This window comes from Colias philodice, chromosome 8 (assembly GCF_061535455.1).
Source record: "Colias philodice isolate Cphi_HAF_F1 chromosome 8, ilColPhil1 Martin Lab GWU primary, whole genome shotgun sequence".
Classification (NCBI taxonomy): domain Eukaryota; kingdom Metazoa; phylum Arthropoda; class Insecta; order Lepidoptera; family Pieridae; genus Colias; species Colias philodice.
In genome coordinates this window covers 9,465,951-9,491,714 of record NC_143093.1, presented here as the reverse complement: position 1 = coordinate 9,491,714, position 25,764 = coordinate 9,465,951, and the positions used below count along the sequence as shown (strand labels likewise).

Below are 25,764 nucleotides of genomic sequence, written 5' to 3'. Positions count from 1 at the left end.
GTGACAAATTGCAAGTGCAAATATAATTTTCATGTAAATTCATTTTTATAGCACAATAATTGTTTGTTGACAAGTTGTTATTAATGCGAGTAATACGGACTGGAATTTATGTGAACAATGTATCAATTATGAATGTATTTAATCCGACTTCAATGTGTATTTAAAATTCCGTTAATTCTTTATACAATAATTTGTATTAATCATTTGATAATTTTAAATTTTTAAATCTTTTGTTGTGAAGTGGTTTTTATATTAAATAGCGTTCTTTCTTTGTGTAGGTATTACAGGAATATTTAATAATTTACATTATGAAAGAAGTAAGAGAGATAGAGACATGTAAAGAGACAAAGAGTATGTATGATTTATTAATATTTGTCGCGTATTGTAAACTAAAATTAAATTTAATTTCAAATGTGATTATTTTAAAGCTTTAAGCTTTCCGACCTGCATATCCAATGTATGCAATAGAAAAATCTAAAAAATCAAACTCAAACATTTATATATTCTATTGGACTTCTTCTAGAAGCACTTTTGAAATGTTATTACATATTTTTAACATTTACCACCGATCTTGCAGACACAAGCAAGTTAATATAAATTGTTATTTATTTGTTAAGAAGCCACCAGACACCTCGTTACGTACCTTATAATATATAACAAGTAAAAATAGATTATTATCTCCATATTATGTTTTCCCAGACTTCCAAAAAATGCTAGTTCAAATAAACCAAAAGAATATAATTTAGAGCATCTGCAAACTTGTAGATATAAATCTAACACAATGTTCTTAGAAAGCTACTTTAAATTAAGTTGGATGATAGCCAGCCTCCCGTTTACTCGAAGAAAATAACTGGAAAAAAATTTAACGCCCGGAGTTGGGAAAATTTGGTGAAATTTTTATGTAAGCTGTTGATAGGTTTACTTTGACCAATTTTGGGAAGAATAAAGAAATTCAGAGTCTTAAAATGTTTGTTATGTTACCTATATTTTGAGGAAAACAAGGCTTTGCAACAAGGCATGTTTAATGTTTATGTTTAACCATTGATAGTATTTATGGAATTTATTGTGTAATCAAACCTTATCCTAAATGGTATTTTTTTAAGTAAAGTTATTTCAGTGTAACAAAACGATGTATACACAACATATATCTCGTTGAGACACATATATTATATAACTTTTTCATTATATTAAGTTTTGCATGTCAAAAAATTCCATAATAAATTCCGCTACGTTGAATGAAATGAGGAAACTGTAAAATCATGATGCTGTTAACTGTTGTTTTAATTTTCTACCTAGATTTTTAAGTTTTTGCATAGCTTCTATCGCGGGCCTTGAGCGTGGGGAAAAAACTGAATCGAGAAATTCCGTAACGAAAAAACCTCACGCTCCCCACTCCGACGGGCGCGGAGGTGTGGCTTGAAGGCATGCTATGCAATACTTTACCGCGGCAGTCCCCGAGTGCCACACACTTTTGTTTAGAATTTCAATCCAGAATCCAGAAATTCAACAAAAGGAAAACTATACAAAACCATAAGGATTTTAGTACCTATAATTTAATTTAGACCGTAAATATGCGTTGATAAGATGAGGTTTCTTTTTCAGGTTGATTATTATTCGTAGGAAAATCTTAATTAATTAATTGCTTTGAGAATCTCTAATTAGGTGTATTCCTTGAAAATATAATTATACTAATTAAATACGTTCTATATGCCTTCGTGTTGCCTGTTTATGAAAATAAGTAATGGTAGAAAAATTGTGTTGTGTTGTGTACTAGATAATAACAACAACCAACATAATAACAATAAATGATTTTTTTTTTATATTACAGCTACGCACAATTACAAAAGTTATAAAATATAATAATAGTATTAGGTACCTTAAAATAGTCTATGAAAATAATAATTTTGGCATCGCAATACGTATTATATTCAGCGTATGAAGGGGTTCGAACCCTAGACTTAACAACACGATACATTGGATTAATTATTAATATTTGTGATAGCTTTAGCAGTTTAGCAGTTATAAGTAATACAGACTATATAATTTTATTAACATAGATATATTATTACAATGAACAGGGTAATAAAACGAACAAATAAAATGTTTGGCACATACATTTATTTACATTAGAAACAGTAATATCACACTGCATCTCATTACAACAAATTATTTTTACAATATATTTAATCGTTGTCATACAATCGATTAACTAATTATATATACAATTAAGTGCGCGATGAAAGTAGAAAAATGTGCATTTATAATGCATAGAAAGGCCTAGTACTTAAAATATAAGGAAATAAAACACTGAAACTAGAACTATGTTATTTATAAAAATAGTAAAATTATGACTTTTGCGAAGGAAAAACAAAAAGCTCTAATACCAAGTAAGAGAACATTGTGACATTTCAACGACAGTGCGCGTTTTTCTATTCATAAAAACATTATATTTAAAACATATTTTATAAACAAGAAAATTCATTTCGCTTTTAGTTATCCACTTCAGAGATACGATGAAAATTAATTAAATGCTTGTTCTTACAGTAACATTTATTTTCAGTTTTACAAAATAACATTTTGTATTTATAATATAAGCCGTTTGCAGCTTTGTAGAGTTTTAAACGAATTTTATATTCTTTTTGCAGATATGAATTAAGCTATTTCGTGTGAAACAAATTATTAAAGGTCTTACAAATTACATTTTGTATTAACTTATGTGTCAAATCCATAAATTATAAAAACAACATAATAAAAATATAACACTGGCGTCTCTATAAAAACTAACGGACCTATATACAATTGCAATACCTACCATAAATATTACATTAGAATACAATAATTATAAAATTAAACGTTATACAAACATCTCTCCCTGGTATTAGCACTTCAACAAAACAAAAACAATGTAACGGCAACACAATAACAATTATTACATACATTTAACACGTAACGTCACAATTATAATTCATTGCAGTCACTTTATTTATTTACTTCACTAGTTAAGGCACTAGTCTTCTCGCCAAGAGAAATATCGTCCATACACACATACCGGTTTTGTATCTCGTCGCACTACTTCTTGATACTGCACCTGGAATATTAAAATATTTTTATTTATTCAGAAAATAAAATAATCAAATTGAACAATGACTGACCGGTTAGCTTAGTTGGTAGTGACCCTGCTTTCCAAGCCAGAGGTTGACGGTTCGATTCCCACCCAGGGCAAATATTTGTGTGATGAAAATAGATATTTGCTCTGTGTCTGGGTATTAATTATTATCTATATGGTTAAGTATTTATTTAGAATTATAGATAATAGATGTATGTTTATCAGCCATCTGGTTGCCATAACATAACCAAAAACTTAGTATGGGATCAGATCGTGCCGAGTATGAAAATTATTCGGAAATAATTACAATTTGTGTAAATCTTTTTGCCTATTGGTATAATTTACGCTATAGTTGGTTAGTATTCTACGCTATGCGTATATGTTCACACAGTTCTACGCATGTGAACTACTACAGTAGTACTATAAGGTGATGAAATACTGAAGAACTGATTTTAACTTAATTAATAACTTCCTTATTCGATTTTAATAACTCTATCAGTACTAATATTATTGCAATTTCTACAGAATCTATTATTAGACGCAATATTAACGCTCTTAAGTAACGAATGATGAAATCGCTTCAGAACTTCCTTGAATCATAGCTGTTCTTTAATCTAATAAACTGGGTTTTTAATTAAAACATTAAAAATGTGTTTTAATAAATTAATAAAAAAACAGCTTCATTTATTTTGTCCATTAATGTTCAGTTTTACTTTAAAGCAATATTGTAAGAAAACAGCTTGAAAAAACAGCACTTAATTTTTCATAAATTAAACGTGGCTCGCTTTTATAGCTCCATATGGGCAACAAAATATTATGTTACTTAATGGATGCGAAGCTTAAGAGTTAATTAATTTTACACAACGTTCAATATTGGAGCATAATTCAAATTTCAACGTGCGAAGCCAAACAAAAATGCAAGTATTTTCGGCATACGCCAAATACCGTGACAAGAAAGCGTCCTAAAACAATATTATGGCAGAGGAACCCCTGTGAAACATTCCCCAAGCACTATCGCGAATATCTCATAATTATAATATTTTTCCCTTGAAATTGTCGTCATATTTAAATGTTATAACAGAGTTGAATTTCCTGAGCTCTCGTAAAGTCTAGTCTCTCGGGTTTAAAGAGCATAGTGCTTTTAATTTTACAACCGGTGTGTTTTTTTATTCCTGCAGGTATAATTGCGTTTGTAATTGAGGCATCATCAAGGGAAATTGGATGCTATTTATACTGCATTAGCGTTACGTTTTCAACGACCACACGATTTGTTGTTGTTGATTTCATTGTTTTAGGAATTGTATAGCGCAGATCGAAACATGAAACAAATTGTAATACATAATTTATTGGCAGCGTATTGTGTATGGTTCAGATCTTTGATTTTATCGTGAATATTTCAAACCAACAAGGGATTTTCTTTTTGAAATAGAATGAGTCATGTAGATGAATTTGTATTATAAATAATTATCTTTAGATTATGAAAAGGATATTGCTCGTTTTAAACATATTTATAAATAAAGCACAGCTAGTTCAACTGAATGGGCTTCATGACTTTTTATGTGCAATTATGAATAAAAATAATGCTAGGAAATATTATAAAGTGGTATAATTCTCTTCTGTAGGAAATAATATAAGTGGTATAATTCCCTTCTGTAGGGAATTACTAGTCCTTTTGTAGTATTGATTTGTAATTTACTTCTGTTTCTCTGATAGGTCACAGGCAAATAGGTGAACAACCTCGTCGAACTGTTTGTATGAGATGTATTCTCCCATGCTTAAGTTATAGAAGAAGGCCTTTTATTTTAACTTCGTCCCTACTTCTTCTGTATCTTTAGGCCTGTCTGACTACAAGAATTTATAAGTCACACACTAACATATACGACGATATGTGCGGCCGACTCGCTACAAAGAGCCATACCGCCAAGCTTACATCTGCCTTGCAACCTTCACAAAGCTTACACAAGGTTACTGTTAAAATTATAATTTATAATATACTTACTATTTTTACTTAACATATACGACGATATGTGCGGCCGACTCGCTACAAAGAGCCGCACGGCCATGCTGCGCACGTTTTCGGGGCGCGTGGGCACGGTCGCGCGGCACTCGAGTGAGAGATACCCGCGGTGCGTGGAGTAGTCGTCCGGGTACACGTGGAGGGTCCGCCAGGACGCTTGGAGACCGTCCCCGTCCGCTCCGGAGACGTGAGTGCGACCGGTTATTACTGGGTCCTGGGTAGAAGGCAAGAAGATTATTAGGTCATAGGGATAACAAAAGTTTTAAGGTTTTATGGGAAGTGACTATACGAGAAATAGATTATACAGTTTATTTTTTATCGATCAGCTACAACGCTAGAAAACTGTCCCCGTCAAATTCAATATTCATCTTTGATTTCAGTAATGAAAAAAAAATCTTTATGACCGTCTAAATGACGAATTATAATATTCATACACCTGTAATATTGTGTAATGATATTACAACTTCCTTATGATCTGTTTCGATTAAAAGTGTTAAATATCTATTAAGTACATTATCATACACAAGTGGAGAAACCGGACTAAGGTCCTATCACAGTACATCATAAAGTTTTTATTAAAATACAAAGAACTTATAATGTAAACAAAAATAAATCCAAGGTAACACCTATACCCATTTCCATTCCATAGAAGTCAAGCCATAGTTACCCTTATATCGTTTCCGACGGATAACATTCAGGAAATCTAAAAGTTAATTCGATGGTCGTACAAAGAGAATATTGTTTATTTTTATCTTTATAGCCAATGCAATATCATCACGGTTATATTGTCACATTGAGAGCGTTACGACTACGAGAACGGCACGTATTTATAGCGATTACACTCTTCCAACGGTTTACTAAAATTGTATACAAACTAATGGGTTTTATTGATACAAATATAAATACGTATACGTAGTATATTTTTGTTTGGTAACAGTTGTAATAGGAGTAAAGTAAGTTGTTAAACATATTAAACTCTATATGTATAGACGTGTGATGCTTTCAGAAGGAAGGAAGGTTTTTCATTTTAGCAAATTTTTGTGGATGATTTGCTCTTATATTAATAAATGGACTAAGTGGCTCAAAAATAATTTTACAATTCGAACCACTATTTTGAGACTAGATTATTTGAATAAACCATTCTCTTTTGTGATAATTAGTGAAGTTTATATCTATATAGGCTAAGTAATAGATAATATTCATAGCTCATACGATATGCGTACCATATTACACAAAACTCACTCAAGCAGCACAGATCAATGTAATCAATTGGAAATATCAATCTACAGAGTGTAATATCATCAATAGATCTGCTACATCAACAGTATTGTATTACAACATTACATAATTATATGACGACATTGCCAAATCAAGAGAATAACTGGAATTCCACGCGCAAATGAAACTAATTGGCCACAAATCACTCAAGTTAGTCTGTCTCTGAGTGATTACACTCGAGCGAGCCATATCCGGTCCATTAGGATCGGAAGTCCGCTTCATTGGTCAGATACAATTGCGTCCGTGCATGCGGCTAATGGTTTAATGGGTTTTGGTGACTGGACAAATCTGGAGACGGTCTACAGACTATTGTAGGTAGAGTTCTGCTGCGTAAACTTTATCTTTGTGGTAACAGTACCAATACAGACTACACAGACTACAGAGTCTAAGTAACGATTGTTAGATTACATATTGTCTATTTACATTTTAGTAATAGGTCATGTTTACTTGGCAAAAGATATGGTGGAGACAACAACCGAGGTTGTTGTATTGGTAAAAGTATCGAATTTGTTTGTAATTATACAAATCAGACACAAAGAGTACAAATCGTACACTTTAAAGATAAAAAAAATGAGTACATCCCCTATTTTTCCTTACCATGCGCTGTGAGGTAATTATTAACAAGTTTCTACAGAAGCAAAATTCTATAAATTAGTGGTTTAACAAACAATCCAGTGTTGTAATAAATGCGAGCTAATGGACGTTACTAACTAACAGTATTACTCACTGAACTGTCATTGTATTAAGCCATGATAGATCGTGTTTTACAAGTCGATTATTGTTGATTAATAACTTCCACCTAAAATCAATATGATTATTGATTATGCGATATTATCTATTTTTTATTCAGATCTTCTTAACCAGCAATATATCTAAAAATATTATTTCGAAGAGATCTCTCTATAAAATAACGAAATATATTTTAAATAGAATTACAATTTGACTCTTCTAAAACAAGAACACCCTGTTAATACCAATTATTTTGTTTATACCCCATTGGAATGTCAAATCCAAATTAAAACGCTAAAGATAGAACCGTTTGAAGCTGAAATTTCAAAATTTCATTACAAATTCCGAATAGATTAATAATTCAGGATCACATTCATTATCACTTGAAAAGATAATCAAATGATGATTTGTGAAAATAATTTATTAAAGGTTACAAAACGTAATCTAACAACCGTGATTGCTTTTTGGCTTTAATTTCCTTTATTGGGTTGCCGGGACCCTTTCCATTATTAAAACATTATTTTCATAATGTTAGAGTCAAGAATTTTGGATGTTAACATTTACGTACAAGTTTGATTAGGTGTTATATGTATATTTGATAAGCATTATAGTTGAGCTCTTTCTTAGACATGTGTAATGTGTATGGTATAATTATTTGTGAGGGTTACTTTTAATTTCTGAAATATGTTTCTGTTTTTATTTTTGTAGATATCATTTAATTGTATCCCTGAGATTGTTTAAACTTATCAGGAAAATGTGGTAGGAACTGGTAAAAAAAATTTGGAAAATCCAAAAGTGCACGCCTCATAATTTTTTTTTAATAAATATTTATTAAAATTATTATTTTTGTTTATTTAATAACAATTAAACCACATCGAATCAGACCCTGAAAAATGAAAGGGTTCTATTCCTGAGCATACTCAAGCGTAAGAGAAAAAACAAGACTCGATTAGTAAAGTATTTCGGTCGCTATCGTGTTAACAAGAAAAAGGATCCGCACATACAGACACACGGACGTCCAAGACAGAACTTTTTTAAACTGTTTTTTAACTAGTTTAAATAACAAAAATGACATCAAAAATATCATGAACGTTAAAATAGTGTTTTTTCTTAATATGTGTGTGTATGTATTATCTTACAAGTGCAATGTATGATACATAAAGACATTTTAAGTTTGAAAAATCAGATGTTTTGCGTGAAGTGACAGTAGTACCCACCTCAACGCTTCGCTTATGAGGCGTGCAAAAGGCTATAGGCGCTAATAATGTTTCGTAAACAATAAACTCATGTTTTGTACATTTTGTAAACCTTTTAAATAATATGTCAATCACACGTTTTTCCTTTCATCTGCTAAAAGTAAAAGGGTTGAGAGTAATTATAAAATTCGTAATTAGAAACTTTATTTCAAAGGATCGAGGACTTCAGTACCTCATACTGTTTTATTTTATTATTACAACCGATCTATACACTCAATCAGGTTATATCTGTTAAGGATTAATTAATATTTTCTAAATACTTTCTTATATAAGATGAATAATATTAAATGCCACGCCTGGAGAAACAAAATAAGTTACCTATGTATGGATAAAAAATCGAATAAGCTTCTAGAAATATTAAATTAAACTTACTTATATTAAAAGAACATTGTATTCTACTTTTTATATCGCGCCTATCAATTCTTTGATATCTCTCAAACTATCAAAGCCAGATCAAAAATATTAAATGTTATGATCGAGTGTCATCCACAATATAGGCAACAGAAGTCGAGTGGTTCTGCATTATTTTCAATAAAATTGGCATAAATAAAAACGTTTTCTAAGAAAGCATTTATGTCAGTATATAAATCCTATTAACTGTCTACATTTTGTACGATATTTTCCTACAAAGTCGGATATTAATAACCGCGACGTGTACAATTTTAATTTCCTTAACACGTCAAAATAAGAAAAATGGTTTGAGTGACGCGGTAAAATTATAAGGTCGGTGGAAACTGATTGTATTGCTATTATACCTGGAATACTTTTAACGATTGATTATTATACACAATGGTTTCGTTGAAGTAACAAAAGCTAGTTTTAGATTTTATTAAAAGCCTTCCATTTATCCATTTCATTCAAAAATGAATAAATGGAACGTTTATCCATTCTACTAGATTTTTTATTATAAGAATGAGTATACTATGAAAAGATTCGCGTTCGGGAAGGAATAGAGATACAGGCAAAGTAAATAGTATGTTCAATTGTATCATAGTGACGTCACCTGAAAAACCTCACTCTGTTAATCTGAAAGCTATTCTATCCTATTAATATTATAAAGGCGAAAGTTTGTATGGATGTTTGTTACTCTTTCACGTTAAAACTACTGAACCGATTACAATGAAATTTAGCACACATATAGAAGGTAACTTTGAATAACACAAAGGGTAGGTTTTATCCCGGAAATCCCACGGGAACGGGAACTATGCGGCTTTTCCTTTGAAAACGCGGGCGAAGCCGCGAGCGGAAATCTAGTTCAAACATAAAATAATACATCCTTTGCGGTCTTGTTGATAAAAATTCACTCCATCCTTGTAATTCAATTCATACATGTTATAATTAGATGCAATCAGCCAAAACAACTTCATACATAACGAAGGCAAGAACGGGGGCTCAGGTTATTTTTATTAGAATTTCGTAACACGCATTGAGGAACGTTCCTTTAGTACCTCCGTCTGGTGAATGGTGAATATTTTACGAGTAGAGCGAGGTAAAATGCCGCTGCATGATGTGTGTCGACGTAAAAAGTGAAATGTATTTACTTCCTTTGAAATATTGTAGGCTGGAGGGAATATATTACATAGTACCTGGTAGCTATTCCTGGATATAAGGTTATAAGGAAATGTAGGCGGTGAACGATCTCTAATTATGCGGAGGTAATTTGTTAGATTTTCAGGTAATTTTACGGGTGAGCTCGCGAATTGTAATTGAATGTTCAGGAGGTAAAATAATAGAAATTATTGTATTATTTGGAAAAAGTTGGTCGTGCTATTCAGGAAGTATTTTGCACAGGCAATTAGAAGGTTGTATAAATCGTCATAGATAGATACCAATCTACAGAAAGATTACATTGACATAAAAAATTCAGCCAGAGTTTCAATATCTTCTTCCTTCTCAGCTTAAAGGGAAACTCTTGGCGAACTATAACCAATTACATATGTCATGTGACAATTTTATCGAACGCAACGTCGCAAGTCAAACTAAAGTTATAAGTTCCTCAGAGGCTCACAAGCTCTACTTCATAAGTTATTACCATTCAATTTACATCTCCTACATCCCAACGCCAAAGAATAAATAAACAGATATGATAAATTGAATAAAAGATGAACGATGTTATATAGCGTAGTACGTGTTTCGGAATATAAAGGAAAAATGAGTATTTTAAGATTCGTGCTAAATAAAAGGGTGTCGTTGTACCTTGAGTTACAATTATGTGGAAATAAATGCTCATTTAGTCATTGATATACATTATTATAAAATAGAATTCACAATTTTTTTATCGATGTAAGATCTGGTATTTATTTGCATCGAAACTAAGCACGCGGTTTTGCTGACGTAAACGTCGTAGGCGTCGTAGGCTTTGCTGTCGTCGTAGGCGACGCATTGTGTAATTATTCAATGTGTAATAATCAAAATACCACTCCTTGTTCGATTCGCATATATTTTTTGAATTTTCACTCAATATAATAACTTTAAGTTAGTGTCCGATAGACGCGTCTCACCCCTAATTCAAACTGAATTGGCGGGAGTTACGTGACATCCCGTGATTTCAACCGAATGCGACCTTCCTCAAAAGGGAAAAGATGTAATCAACATCGTGCTTTCATATTTCAACAGGACTTCCTGCTAACACACTTTGTGAGACGTGATAATAGAGTGTCCTCAGTGAGGCATTGTTCTTGATAGTATAAATGGAAGGACAAATAATACGTTTATTCTTTACTTGGAAAAGCTTTTATAAGATCCGCTTGATGTTATAGTTCGTGCGATGATGAATACCTTACTTCATAGAGAATAGTGAATTAAAAATTCCTTTATACATATAAAGGAAGACTCACTTCATTAGACAACATTCAAATTTTATTATAATAACGGGTTTAAAAGGCATTGTGCTAGAGTTTGTATAATAATAAATAATTAGTCCTTTTATATTTAGTTTTATTTTTGTGTTGTGTTGTGTGAGCTCTGTATTAATATTCTTTGCAGTTTTGTAGCCGCAATTATAATAATACCAACACCAACAAAACTATTGACCTACATACTCAAATGTGAAAAAGTAATGAATAAACGTTATGACTTCTAAAGCATATTATACTGCTACAGGATTGACAAACAAAAACGGTCGCATACAGAACCTCCGACTGTTTAAAATGTAAGTAAATTATATGGAAGAGGAAGGTTTTATTCCTGCTCTCTTCACGGTGAAACTAGGTACTTTAAGGATCATAAACTGACAAACAACTCAATAATATTTTTATGACATATTTCATATCAAAATAGCATCCTCCCCTTGAAACAAAAGAAAACAATTCAACCGAACTTTATACAAATAAACACGTTCACAAAATAAATAAGTTTACAGAATAAATAACATAGTATTACAGTTCGATATTGAAGTACGAAACTCAAACGAAAGGACTCAAGAAAATCGGTTAATATTTTCCAATTCTGCGCTAGTTCATTCTATTTCAAGCTCTATATAAGCAGTATTTATTGTATCAAGAATTGTGAAACTCATTTATAAGACATCTAAATTGAATGGAGATTCTAACAGTTGTGATGTAATCTTTCATATTTCAACGGACTTTTTGAGGCTACACTTTTTGCGGTGTGATAATGGACGTCCTCAGCGTTGTATTGTTCTTAGTGTAATATAACTGAGGTCTGAATTGTACTTATTCTTTTGTCACTAGGCCATTGTCAGGTAAATGGACTATACTTAGGCTTCATGTTAAACACTGCGTGAAATTTGCGTAAATTGCGCACGCCGTGGCTAATAGGATAAAAGTATCCCTTAACATCGTTGATCAGTTTTAATTATCAGATTATCTGTTACATGTTACCTGTTATGTATTACCCGATAATTATACCAATTTTTATTAAAAACCCCAACTTTATCGGAAAATTCACCCTCATCAATAAAGTAAATTTTAGACACCCGGCTCATTAAAACCACGTGTGTCAATTTAATACACCCTATAGTTTCGTAACTCCTCATTTGCAGAGTTGCGATATCAAAGCCGCTTTTATGAACTCCACCTAACAATAAAGTAAACATGGCATCATAACTAGCGGCAAAGTTGACGAGGATCCAGTAATCCATGTAGGACACAGTGACAGTTCGGACACAATAAACCCTTTATGTTGTGGATAGTTTCAGCTCAGAATTGCGCTGATGGCTGACAGATTCTGAAATACTTTGATGTTGCGTTGATAGCGTTTGGTTCTGTGATCTGTATGAGCTGTTATTAGGATAGAAAGACAAAGTAATTAGGTTATAGAGCTGCTAAATACTGTCATAAAATGCGGCGAATGAATTGAGAAGCAGCAGATACTTTGGAAGTCGTATAAAAGTTAAGGGGCAGCAAAGAAAGAAATAATAACATCTTTGCAATATTTGTGTTGTATTTTTTGCCAAAAAATGTTTCCGAAGAGGGCTACATTAACCATAGAATATTCGGTTGGTATATTTTAAGTAAAATAAATACTGAATCAGAAATACTCATGATCACGTAAATTTCCTATGGGACATATTCCCATCCCTCCTGTTTTTCGAATTATACTTTTGAAATTCTCCCTTAAAATTCCCTAAAGGTCAGTTAGACTTTCCAGTCCATACCAATACATACCTCTTGCAACTCTGCGTCCACGTACCAGTCTATCATGGCGGGTGGTAGCGAGTAGTCTGACGTACAGTTGACAAACGCCTGCTCACCAGCTTGCACTATGGTTGGCAGCCCTGTGATTAGCGGCTCGTATTCTGGTAAAACTGTAAATAAGACTTGTTAAATCATATTGTTAACGTTAAAAATAATGTAAGAATGGTGATGTGAGAGTGGATGGTTATAAAGTAATTGATGGCACAGTTGTTAAGTCTTTTGACTTCAAACAAATATTTAGACGAGACTAGTTGTGCATTCATAAATGGTATCGATTTTTTCAATTAATTTGTACTGCAAAGAAGAAAATCATCGTAAGGAAACAGTCATTTACACAATACAATACAATAATTACATTTAGTAAACAATAGGTTAGGAAATTATCACAAACGCTCATCGTTAGTAGTCGATCTCACCTACACCTGCAGTGGAAACAAAATATAGATGAAATTTAGGTCAAATAGATATTCTAGATTAGCACATAATAATATGCTTATTTTTGTCCCAGAACGCAACTTAAGCTACGGGGTGAAGAAAGTCCTCCATTTAGAGGACCCGGAAGATTTAATTATATGGCACATTCTGAGATATACCATTTGAAATGTTTAAGTTGGATTTTGGTTGGTGTAATGGCTTTAGTCACATATTATATCGTAATACTAAAGGATAAAATGTGTATAGTTCTATGAAGATAATATATTTTTATACCTTTTATATTTTATATTTAGGGCTATATCCTTATATGTTTATTTTTATAATTTTTATCGTGACAACACCCGTGATACAAAATGTTGAAGCTAAAATTCACAGAATATAATATAGTAGAGAACATTTGAAACAAAAGTATTTTATTTTTTGCTTTGTATTAAAGCATTTATTTTTATTCATGTTCTATTAACAATGTGTGTATTCGCATCAGACAATTTATTAAAATAGATCATACATAACATGATACGAACATTAAACACTAAGATATCCAAAATTCTATATTCTATTATATTATGTAAGGAGTCTTTTTAAGTTCTATCTTATATTCAATTGTGACATTTTTGTATAAAATACATCACGAGAATAATTGAATGTTCTATATTAAGTATACTTTATCATCAGTTTTTCTTTAATAATAACATTCCTTATATTGTATAAGAGAAATCATTTTATAAAACAAAACGTTTACGAGTTTCAGGTCAGTCGACATTAATTCCTTTTAGTTATTGGAAAAATGTTAAGATAAAAAGATTGTAATTTCTTCCTCGGCGGGTTTAATGGTCTCTATTGTTCGTTTTAATAAAGTTGTTTAATGGTTTGAAAAAGTGTCATAACTTAATACGTTTTTATGATTTTATCTAGTAATTTTAATGGACGCCTGTGTTTATGAGTTCTGCCGTAAAATGAGACTTTTAATTACCTTTATTGTGGTTTTAATTAAGGGAGTATTAAATTAGTTTAATGATTTATCGGTATATTACATTTCAAATTTTTATTTTATATGGTTCTATTCCTTGCCCTATTAGCTATAAACACCAAGAAAATTTACAGCGCTACAAAAATCTAGTGCTATTACTTGAATTTTTGATAGAGGTTTATTTAGACTTGGACTTGTTCCGGATAAAACAGGAGAAATTGAGCAGAGAGTATAGTATATTAAAAAAGTAATTATTATCAAAATTTTAATATAAACATAATACCTATTATGTTCTTAACAATTAACATTATCTTACAGCTATTAGGTAAAGTTTAAGCCGAATCGACGTTTGATAAAATTATTACTTAAACTTAATTTTTCAGTAGAGTTTTCTAGTAAAACATACTAATTCCGCTCATGCCATTCTACCTATAAAAATCTCTGGTTACAAATTCATACAGAATAATAAGGCTATCTATAGCATCAAATTCGTGTAGAAAAGAACAAAGCTTACCAGACAGCGTCATGTTTGCTGATCTTCTATCAACAGCGAACCTTGGGCCTTCACTCGAAACTTCACAGGTATATTTCGCTGTCCCCGGCTCCGGCCGCACGGATATAACGCACTCGAACGAATCACACGAATTATTCGTCACTGACACCCCTGTACTGTTGAAAGCTCTGGTTTCGTACTGTAACAAGAGTGAATATAGGTCAGTGTGGTTTGTAGCAAATAACATATTGACATGCAAGTATGCAGATTGAAGTTCAGACTATTCTTGTTTAGTGCTAGGTTTGAAGTCTATAATATAAAAATGAATCCCAAAATGTGTTGGTAAGCGCATAACTTGAGAACGGCTGAACCGATTTCGTTAATTCTTTTTTTATTATATTCCTTGAAGTACGAGGATGGTTCTTACGTAGAGAAAACGTAAATATGTACCACGGGCGAAGCCGGGGCGGACTGCTAGTAATTTTATAAATTTATATGTTTACATGAAATTATCATATTAATATAGTAGTAAAAAACTTATAAAATCATTATAGTAGACATAATTATTAATTAGCAATAACATTTAAAACAACAGATTTCAAGCAGACACAATAAATTCATTCTTTTGTGTGATATATGCAGGTATGGGGTAATACAAATAAAACCCTTCTTCATGTAAACAAATGAAAATCAAATTACGTAGGAAACAGCAAACATGCAAGATAGCTCACGCCACGATGTGACAGTTGTTAAATAAAATATGAAATTATGCCACAGATTAAATAAAGCGATATTTTTCAATAAACGTCTGTTGGCCAAGCTGCTATTTCGCGGGCTATCGGACAGCAAGGAATTTAATTTCCGTACATTTGACGTGATCATTTGAGTGTTAGAAAATATATACAGAGAATAACTTAGACGTACCTACGTGGTATTTCCACAGTATTTCCGCAAATAACACGCAACGCGCAAGGCGTGTTAATGTCATATATTTTAGGACTTTCGTCCGTTAAATTAGTCATAGAAATATTTATCGAAATTCTTATAGTATAATATAAGTTATCTACTCATAATTATCATAAAACTTTAATGCCTGTTTAGCAATTTTTATCTAACAACTACTAATTCCGGTAATTTCTTACCATCTCAACCCGTTCAGTATTTCGCACGCCATGAATTTCAAATCCAACCGGCAACCGCTATCAAGCTTCTAGAGAATTCGCGAATAGAAAAATGTTTATTTCATTTGAAATTCAAAATAGGACGATGTGGTTATTCAGAATTTCTATTAGCTGAGCCTTTGTAGGATTTCGCTAATGGTATCGAATGTCCGTTTGACTTTATAGGCATCGGTATGCCGTTATTGTGTCTTTTCGGTGTGGATTTCTATGTATTTTTATTGTTTCAGACGCTCTTTTGTTCCGTGTTCGCATACACGATAGTGTATTAAATTCCGGGGCTATGTTACGAATCTCTGTTTCGAATAAGGTGCATAAAATGTATGGAAAAGGAAGATATTATATTATTCTACGCTTGAATTTCAAAGGATTGTAGATGTTATTTTGGTGTTAACATTACGTACCTACCGAAAAAGATAAATTTATTATTAGACCGAACAAAATAAATATATTCTTATTAAAATACTTTTTCTTATTTGTTTGTTTGAAGTTGGAATATTGTAATTGCCAATGTTACATAGAACGAATTATTTTGCTTCTATTTACGTTGTTTGTTTTAATTTATGTGTGCCACACCTACAATTTAGGTAAACAGTCTTTAATTAGACGATGTTTATCTTACAAGTTGTAATGATGTTATTTGTGACGTATGTTTAATCATAAGCAGGTATATTGTAGGATTTAAGATTAATTAATTGCTTTATAAAATTGAAACTTATAAATAACGTCTTTTACATGATATGCCTAATTATTGTTCTTCTTATTAAAGTAGCAACTAGCAAGGCATACAGGTTAAAAAGTGACCGATTACGCGCGTAAAACTGGCAATACGGATAAGAAATTGCGTCAAAGTATTCAGTCAATTATAATAAACTAATAATAGACCACGTTATTATCGTAAGATATTGAAACTGAAATGTTAAATTATTATAAGTTAGTAAAAAGGTAAAGGTAAAGGTTTAAGGTTGCCTGGAAGAAATCGCTTTTAAGCGATAAGGCCGCCAAATTGTACATTTATTTTAAGTTACCCATCGTTTCTGTAAATGTTGTTTTTGTGTGCATTGTACAATAAAGTGTTTTCTATTCTATTATATTCTAAAAATGTATTTAAAAATGATTTTACCGCGTTCTTCTTCTCAGAATAAATAACTGAACTGTCACTGTAAAATGTACGGAAAAAAAGTTGAGATAACTAAACTTTAACAAAAGCAAAATGTTTTAGCTCGAACAAATTACAATAAACTCTGCGAGCCATGTAAAAGGTTGCTCAGCATGCAATAATAAAAGCACGATTTATTACCCCGTGAAAAATTCAAAAAGAATTTTCACTTGGCAACACAATACACTTTAGAGCACGCTATTTGATGCCTAAGGAATAATTCGTTCATTCATTCTTAGAATAAAGTGCCTGCATGAAAAATATTTTATTAAGTACCAACCGTGCGACGTTGCTCCGAAACATAATTTCAATGTTCCATACATTTTATCTCATAATGTATTTAAAAGACGTTCTTTCATGGAAACTCATTGCTATTTTATTTAATAAAGGTACTACGGGCCAGGTTTTGAAATTAGATACACGTGCGCCTCTTTACTAAAGGTCACAAACTATTAAGAGATCATTATTGTCAAAAGCTTATTCCTAATTCTATATTTCATACACACACTTATACGAGATTTAAATTGAATACATTTAAAGAAGACTTCTTGTTTTGTGAATTATTTACATTCAATTGAATTCGGTTATTGAACGAAATTTTATTTAGCAAATATTCAGATGTACATTTATAGAAGCCTATGATACAAATAACAACACCACAATAAGAAATAATTAAGCTAGGTACTAAAAATCTAGTTATTTAACTACTATCCCTATTTTGTAAGATATTACTTCGCGACATTCCATCACCTTCTACTACTAATTGTATTTTCCTAATAAAGCATAACCTTTAATTTCACTTTCATGTTATAACCTATTCCCACACGGTCATTCTATAATCATAAAAGTAATGCTATCAATGAAAATCAGCTGATGAGTATTTAATATGGCTAAAGAAGGCTACCTAGTACATAGGTATACATTGTATCGAATACTTAATAGTAGCTTAGCACATGGGCTATTTCTTATCCAGGTTTTCGCGTCCAATTAATTTCTATATATACTAGTTCTAATACACTTGAATTATAGGTTATTCTCTCAAATTAATGGTACCACTTAGTATTTCATATTACTAGAGCCGACAGTTACTCGTATATCAAATTCTGCCTTTATTTAACTTCTGTTAAGCTCAAGCGAAAAATGACTGTAGCAGAATAATTTAATGAGAACTCACTTTTTAAAGATGCAACCCTTTTGAAATTTTTGCTTATATTTCACTCGAGTTAGGGTTCCGTGTGTGGGTTATGGTTTAAATAATTTATAGTTTTGTTATTATGAATGATTAATAAATTAATTAATTTCTATTCAATCACTTATGAAATATGATAGTCATGATATTTCACAAATAATGTTAAGTTATACAACAACCAACCATACAGAGGCAAAAACCTCATATTTACAAATATAGTGCTCCATTGGCACTCTCTCTCTCACTTACTGTTAAAAAAAACAGAATTAGGCCGTGTACACATCATTTTAATAATGACTTACACACGTACCTTCACTTAAAAGAAATTGAAGTGCGTGCGTGCAAACTCAGCTTATAACTTCAAAGCTTACAAGCACGTATTTAAATTTTTACCCGACTACGGCAAAGCAAAAGGAGGGTTATGATTTTGACAGGCTATGTATGTATGTATGTATGTATGTATGTATATATGTATGTATGTATGTATGTATGTTCATCTGTTCCCTCGTAACTTCTAAACTACTTATCAGAATTCGACAAATGACATATCATTAGAAGCGTCTTAATTGTCCGCTGGTTATAGGCTATATGTGGTTTCACAAAATCTAATGTGGCGCCCTCTAGCGGACAAAACATACAGAGTAAAAAAATAAAGTTAAGATAAATATGCCGTGTTTGGTATCATTTGAAAGCTTTTTACTTGCACATTTTGAATATATGTATATATATTACTAGCATTTGCTTGTGACTTTACCTGTATTCATGGGCTGATTGCATATAATTCACATCTTTTCGTTCATAGCTTCTTTATTAGTTCATCAATTTAACTTTTGTTTTATACTTTTTCAGCGTCGTTTTTTGTCGTAGTTGGGTTTTAGTTGTTTTACTTTTTATCTTGTTGCTGGTTATGCGTTTTGTTTGCGAGTGACCAAAATTAAATAAACAGAGATTGCAAAACCTTTTGGCGTATACAATTATTATTTTTGATATGTTTTTTCCTGTTACACAGAAAGATTTTTGTAATTAAAAGTTCCCTTAAATGTTTAAGGACCAGATTAATTAATTGTTATATTTTTAGACCATTTTTAATTAAGAGACGGTTCATTATTTTTTTTATTTTCAATTTGAATATGTTTCTACAAAATAAAATTATGTTTTCTTCCAGTTGACTAGGAATAAAGCTTTATTGTCTACGAATATAGTACAACCTTGTTATGAGGAAGAATGTGCAGGAAAAGTCATATGAAAAAGCAATTTATAACAGAATCTAGTATTAAATTATACACACTATTTTATGCACTTGTAGTGCATAAAATAAAATATATTTTTTCAAGTTTCTGGGGGCCATTTATTTATACAGGTCCTACTTACTACAGAATTTTAGCTAAACCTCTAGATTCACAATCCCGCAAAGATCTTCATTCTTCAAACAAGCAAAATATACATAAAGTACCTATGCAATTTTTTAAATCTTCTCGGCTCCGAATCACACTCATTCACAATCACACTCATATTTACAATGCACTACTTACTAACTATCAGATTATATCTGCACAAACTCCAAATCTATGAATAATGTAACACCACTAAGACCCAAGTGTAATGGCCTATCAACGTTTTATTTGAGGGCCAGTTGAGAATTTTTAAAGAGATAATAAAATATAACGAGGTTCGTGAGCGGAACCCGCAAGTACCACCTGATGCTTACGTTTTATCTATCTTGGAATCGGTGACGACTTACCGCTAAATGGCAAATCTTTGTGCTGATTCTAAATACATATGTTTGGTTTTGTGACTCTTTTTAGCACAGCTATTTAGTGTAAGTACTTGATCATGTTTCTCTAAACACTCTCTAGTGAAAAGGGGCATTTTTGTCGTGTGTATATGGTTTATAATTTAGTTTTAAGGGTGTATGTAGCACGTAGGTACTGCCCTATTGTCAAGTAATAAGTTGAATTGTAAAAACTAAATGACAAAATATGTAGTCAAAAAAATGTTAAACGACTTCATTTACTACACGGCAAAGGCAAATTCATTTGTCCAATACCTACACGACAATCTTCAGATGCATTGAAATTGGATTGAAATTAACTGTATTTGAATAGTTTCGTGGTTTCAAGGAGAAGCATAAATAGGGAAATGGGTCTTCAGGAATCTTAGTAATAGAGCTGAATGCGAAAGCGCATTATTAGGTACTAGGTATATCTGGTAGACCATAGATTCAGGTATTTATCATATGCCGTCTTTACTATTAATTAATATTTAAAAGAGAAGAAGAGGAAAATTATCGCACTTTTAGAAAGCTGCATCATTGCCAAGTTACATAGGCTAGTTTCCACTGCCAGTCAACATGAACAAACAAACTAACAAAAATTCTTTATTGTGCAGCATGGAACGAAGCCATCACAAATTATTAACACTAGTTTGCTTATAGTCATCAGTCTGAAGACTGAAGTAAAGACCACAAGTAACACGTAAATCTTTTATTTTTATTTTAATGTATGATAGGGAAGCGCTTGACCACGAATCACGATCGCGCCTGATGGTAAGATGAGATGTGGCCTAAGATGGAGCGCGCTTCCTTAGAAGGCACCTGTTCAATCCACAAAGCTAGCTAGATTGTGGATCACCATTATCCAAGACACGTCTAAGACGCAAGTAAAAGTGGTATTTCAAGGGCATCATTAATAGAACTTAGTGGGTATTAATGAGGCCGTAATGCATTTACGATCGCATTACGTGTCCTTGAGTGAGCAGTTTTAAATGGTATATAGGTTAATGAGTTTCTTGAGATGCTTGAAGGTTGTTATAACTAGAGACTAGCATTTTTGACTTTCATCGCGCAGATAGTCGACTTCCAGATATTGTAATAATATGTTATAAGATTTATAGGTTGTATCGTTTGGTTTGAATTTAATGAGAGGAAACTTATGTACCTACCTTTTGATAATAAATGAAATACAAACGAAAGCGTAAAATGTGCGAAATGTTTTATATTTGATTTTGATATTAAAATAACAAGATATATGCATTTAAGAGACATACAGAATTCAAATTATGTAATTTGTTGTCTATGACTAAACAAATGTAATCCTACCTTACCGTAGAGTCTATACTATAAATATATTTTCTTATTTTTCAACTAAATATACTTATTAACTCCGTCTAGTTTCTGATATAATACTATTACATCTATACTATTTTATCAACCTTAATTGAATAAGTAAAACCTTGTTCGATGTTTGCTCATTACATAAAATGAAGCTTATGAAAAGCACCTTATTTATTTAACTCATATAATATATTAGTTATTCTATTGGTTATTCTAGTATTTGTAATGGTAACAAGATTTGTTGTTTTATCTATACTTAATATCATAAAGTTGAAGAGTTTGTTTGTTTGTTTGAACGTGCTAATCTCAGGAACTACAGGTCCGATTTGAACAATTATTTCTGTGTTAGATAGCCCATTCATCGAGAAAGGCTAAAGGCTAAAGGTGAAACCGCGAAGCGCAGCTAGTGTATGATAAATTTCGTCTGTATATCTGTGTCTATTAAAAGACATGATACTATCTTTTTCTTATACGTTAAAACTCGTTAGCATCATTGAATGTAAAAAAAAAATATTAAAATGCTAAAAATTATCTACTGAAGTAAAAAAGAGCCTAAACGTAAGCACATATTAAAATATACTCTCTACTCATAAAATAAATAACGCAAAAATATAAAACTTATTTCACATCATTGAATTTAATGTAGGCTTTAAAATTTTACAGTAAACGTGACCATGAATGCCTGCCTTTAATTAAGTATTTTTATTCATTAAAACCCGTATTGCGGGAAAGACCTGTTGATGTGAATAAAACATTATTTATATAGTGTTCACAAACTAAATTACGAGTAAATTATATTAATGAAATTCTGTTTTATTCGTAAAATTAAAATATTCCGTACGTAGAAAGTAAAATTGCATTATGTTAAAACTTTAAAACTATCTTTAAATCGAGAAATATATTAACTATTATGCAATTTTTTTTAGTACATAATATCATGACAACACTCAGTATGCTCTACATTATTTTAATTCATGGAAAAGAAGTATAAGACACTAATATTTCTATAAAGATAGACCTTTGGTCTATACCTACCTATTCTATTCAAACTCAAACTCAACATATTTTTAACATTTACCACCGATTCGGGAAGCAGTATCTTTGGAGAAGAACCGGCAAGAAACTCCATAGTTGCTCTTTTAAAATCATTCATTAATAAGTCTTGAAGTGAAAAGCTAAATTAATAGGATATAATACCTAAAGTAAAGGAGCAGCATTTCTTCAAGCAATTCCCGATTTAGAATTAGCGTGGTTAAACTAATTCACAGTAAATCGATTTAAGCGTTAAAAAGCAATTTTCTGCGTGTTTGCATTTTTGCAATACTCTTTAGAGATTTATCTACAACATTCCTTAATAGATTTCTTTCTTTGTAAAGGTATAAACAGAATATCTAAATAATAATTTATTCCTGTTATAAAATTAGTAAAATTAATTTCAACAATGGGTTTGGGTAAAGATGGCGTCGTAATCGATATAGTTTAGAGATTTGAGTCGATAATAACTTTTGCTCACAATATATTGCTCTTTAAAAATATCCAAGTTTTATTACTAGCCGCGACAGTTCATCCCGACACCACTAGTCCATACAAAAGTACCCAAAACCAAAGAAAAGGTACATTTTAATATAAAGTAGGTACGAGAGCCACAAAATTTTTAGTCCTTCGACAATTGATAAAGTGCCTGCTAGTTAAATAGAAAAACTCAATACTTAGGTACATATACACAAACGACATCCATACATTAAAAAGTGTACAAAGTCTGGCTATTCAAAGCCCTTTATTTATGAACTTTAATTGAAGATCGCTGAATATACATTCATAGCATTGAAAGCGATATCAGCTGTTTATTCAGAGGCTTTAGTTTGTATCATGAAAGGGCTTGAAAGAAACAGATTACAAGAATTTTGTAGCATTCACGTTTCAATTTCTGTAATGGTCATAATTAAAATTAATTTAGATCTTGGTTCTTTCACCACTTTGAAGATAAACTTTCATAATTTTAATTAAATTTTAATGTTTATTTTAAATATGATTTGGATGAGTCATGGATGTTATCGGTAGTAAATTAGATAATTATTTACTGCAATTTATGTAGAGTCATAAGGTATTTGATGAAATTTTACATATTATTGTTGAAATCCTGCTGATTAATTTACTAGGTAATGCAATTAATCAAATTGTTTTTCACGTAAAATGATTTAACTCTGTTACGTAATTGATTAAAAGTAAAAGCGAATCAGGTAGTAAATTAATCACATAAATTTTAAACATTGCAATCCATTTACAGTAAATGAAAATTAATTCGCTCACTCTAATTACTTGCATTCACCTTTTAATTAATTACATAACTCTTGCATCTTTTCAATAATATTTAAACTAATAAATTCCAATTACTTTTTCTATTTACATTTTTGAAGCTGCATCGAATTGAAAAATGTACGTTTCTCGAAAATTCGACAGGCTTGTTTAGATTCATTGTAAATTCGACATATATCGGGTCGTACGAAACGCAACGTGGGCTCGAAACTACGTCCATTCTATCAAATATTCAGTTCCACAACAGAAGGATGCTGGATTGACAATCCCGTGGAATTAGCACAGATAACGTAATGACGATTGATGATTGACGTCGATTCATCATTGCGCGTCCAGTAATTGGTATATAATCTGTATTTATGGATTTCATTAATAGATATAGTACTCTATTCAGGAGTGATAGAGGCTATTTTCTATGAACCCGAGTCTTAAATGAATAAAATTTTCTAATCTTATATATATATAAAAATGAATCGCAAAATGTGTTGGTAAGCGCATAACTCGAGAACGGCTGAACCGATTTCGATAATTCTTTTTTTATTATATTCCTTGAAGTACGAGGATGGTTCTTATGTAGAGAAAATGTAAACATGTACCACGGGCGAAGCCGGGGCGGACCGCTAGTACATGATATAAAACTATTCTCTATTTATGGAGCTTAAGTCGGAAGCCGAATATGTAGATCCGTATGTCTACAAAAACATTAATTAACAATGGATTTATATACATATTTAATATCTTATTCATCACAATCTCAATACATATAATTAATTAATTATTTTGCTTACTTGACTTTTTATTAATTTAATATCTACTCGATTGAACGGCCAGCGTAACTAGGTACTGAAGATTCTTCTATAATCCAAAATTGACTCATTCCTACTAGACATATAAGACAAATAGCTAAATATGCTTTACCTAGTGTAAGTAAAATAAATCTAACATCTCTATACCATATTTATGAGCAAATAAAGAATTATGAATAACTAGCTGTGCTCCGCGGTTTTACCCGCAGTGCTCCGCTCTTGTTGGTCGTAGCGAGATGATATATAGCCCATAGCCTTCCTCGATTAATGGGCTATCTAATATCGAAAGAATTTTTCAAATCGGACCAGTAGTTCTAGAGATGAGCGCGTTCAAACAATCAAACAAACTCTTCTATAATATTATACTCGCTTTATAATATTATTAGTATATTAATATAGATTTGGGTTTTAATATAAAACGGAGTCCCGTAACTTCGGACACAATTTATCAGATCTGTCCGTAACAGCAGCACTTTTACAATTATCTATACAAAAACTGGAGAAATGCAATATCAACGCGTCGAACAAAGATTTATTGAATCCCATCGCGATCATATTTCAATAGGAAGATTTTATTCAGTACTTGCCAGGTGTTGCGATACCGATATCGGAATCGTTATTAATTCCAACGCGTCTTCCTTTTGTTAAAAATATTGTTTACAGTCGGTTTAAAGGTTCTTTCATTTTTCAGGTATGGAAAAAACTTAGGAGATTGGGTTGTAATATATCTAAGGAGATGGAGGAAAAAAATAAACTTGTGTTTTACGTTTCGTTATAAGAATAAAAACTTTTTTGTAATACGTTTACTTTTGAAATAGTAACTGTATATAAAAGTAATATTTGAAAATACTTTAAAATAGAGATTTTTTTTTATTTATTTTAGTCATACTTTAAATTTTTTGCACTTGTTGGAAAATTACTCATAAATTAAAACAATTTTGAAATTCGCAATTCTTAAATATACGTTTAACGATAAACATTAAACTCTAAAGCCTAATCACAAATATTATAACTAATTACATAATCTAAGGTTACAAATAGCTCCACACTTTTACGATAAAA

At 31.3% G+C, this 25,764-nt stretch overlaps 1 protein-coding gene across 1 annotated transcript in view; it reads right to left on the bottom strand.

Annotated features, from left to right (window-relative positions):
* Window positions 1–2,112: 2,112 nt before the first annotated feature.
* Window positions 2,113–25,764, bottom strand: part of LOC149486752 (uncharacterized) — a 72,562-nt gene continuing 48,910 nt past the window's right edge. The window contains exons 3-6 of the mRNA XM_089697858.1: window positions 14,964–15,141; window positions 13,015–13,154; window positions 5,106–5,337; window positions 2,113–3,088 (exon numbers count right to left, since the gene is read on the bottom strand). Of these exons, the coding sequence (XP_089553984.1) occupies window positions 3,000–3,088; window positions 5,106–5,337; window positions 13,015–13,154; window positions 14,964–15,141 (639 nt within the window). The 3' untranslated portion in view covers window positions 2,113–2,999. The remainder of the gene's footprint in view (window positions 3,089–5,105; window positions 5,338–13,014; window positions 13,155–14,963; window positions 15,142–25,764) is intronic.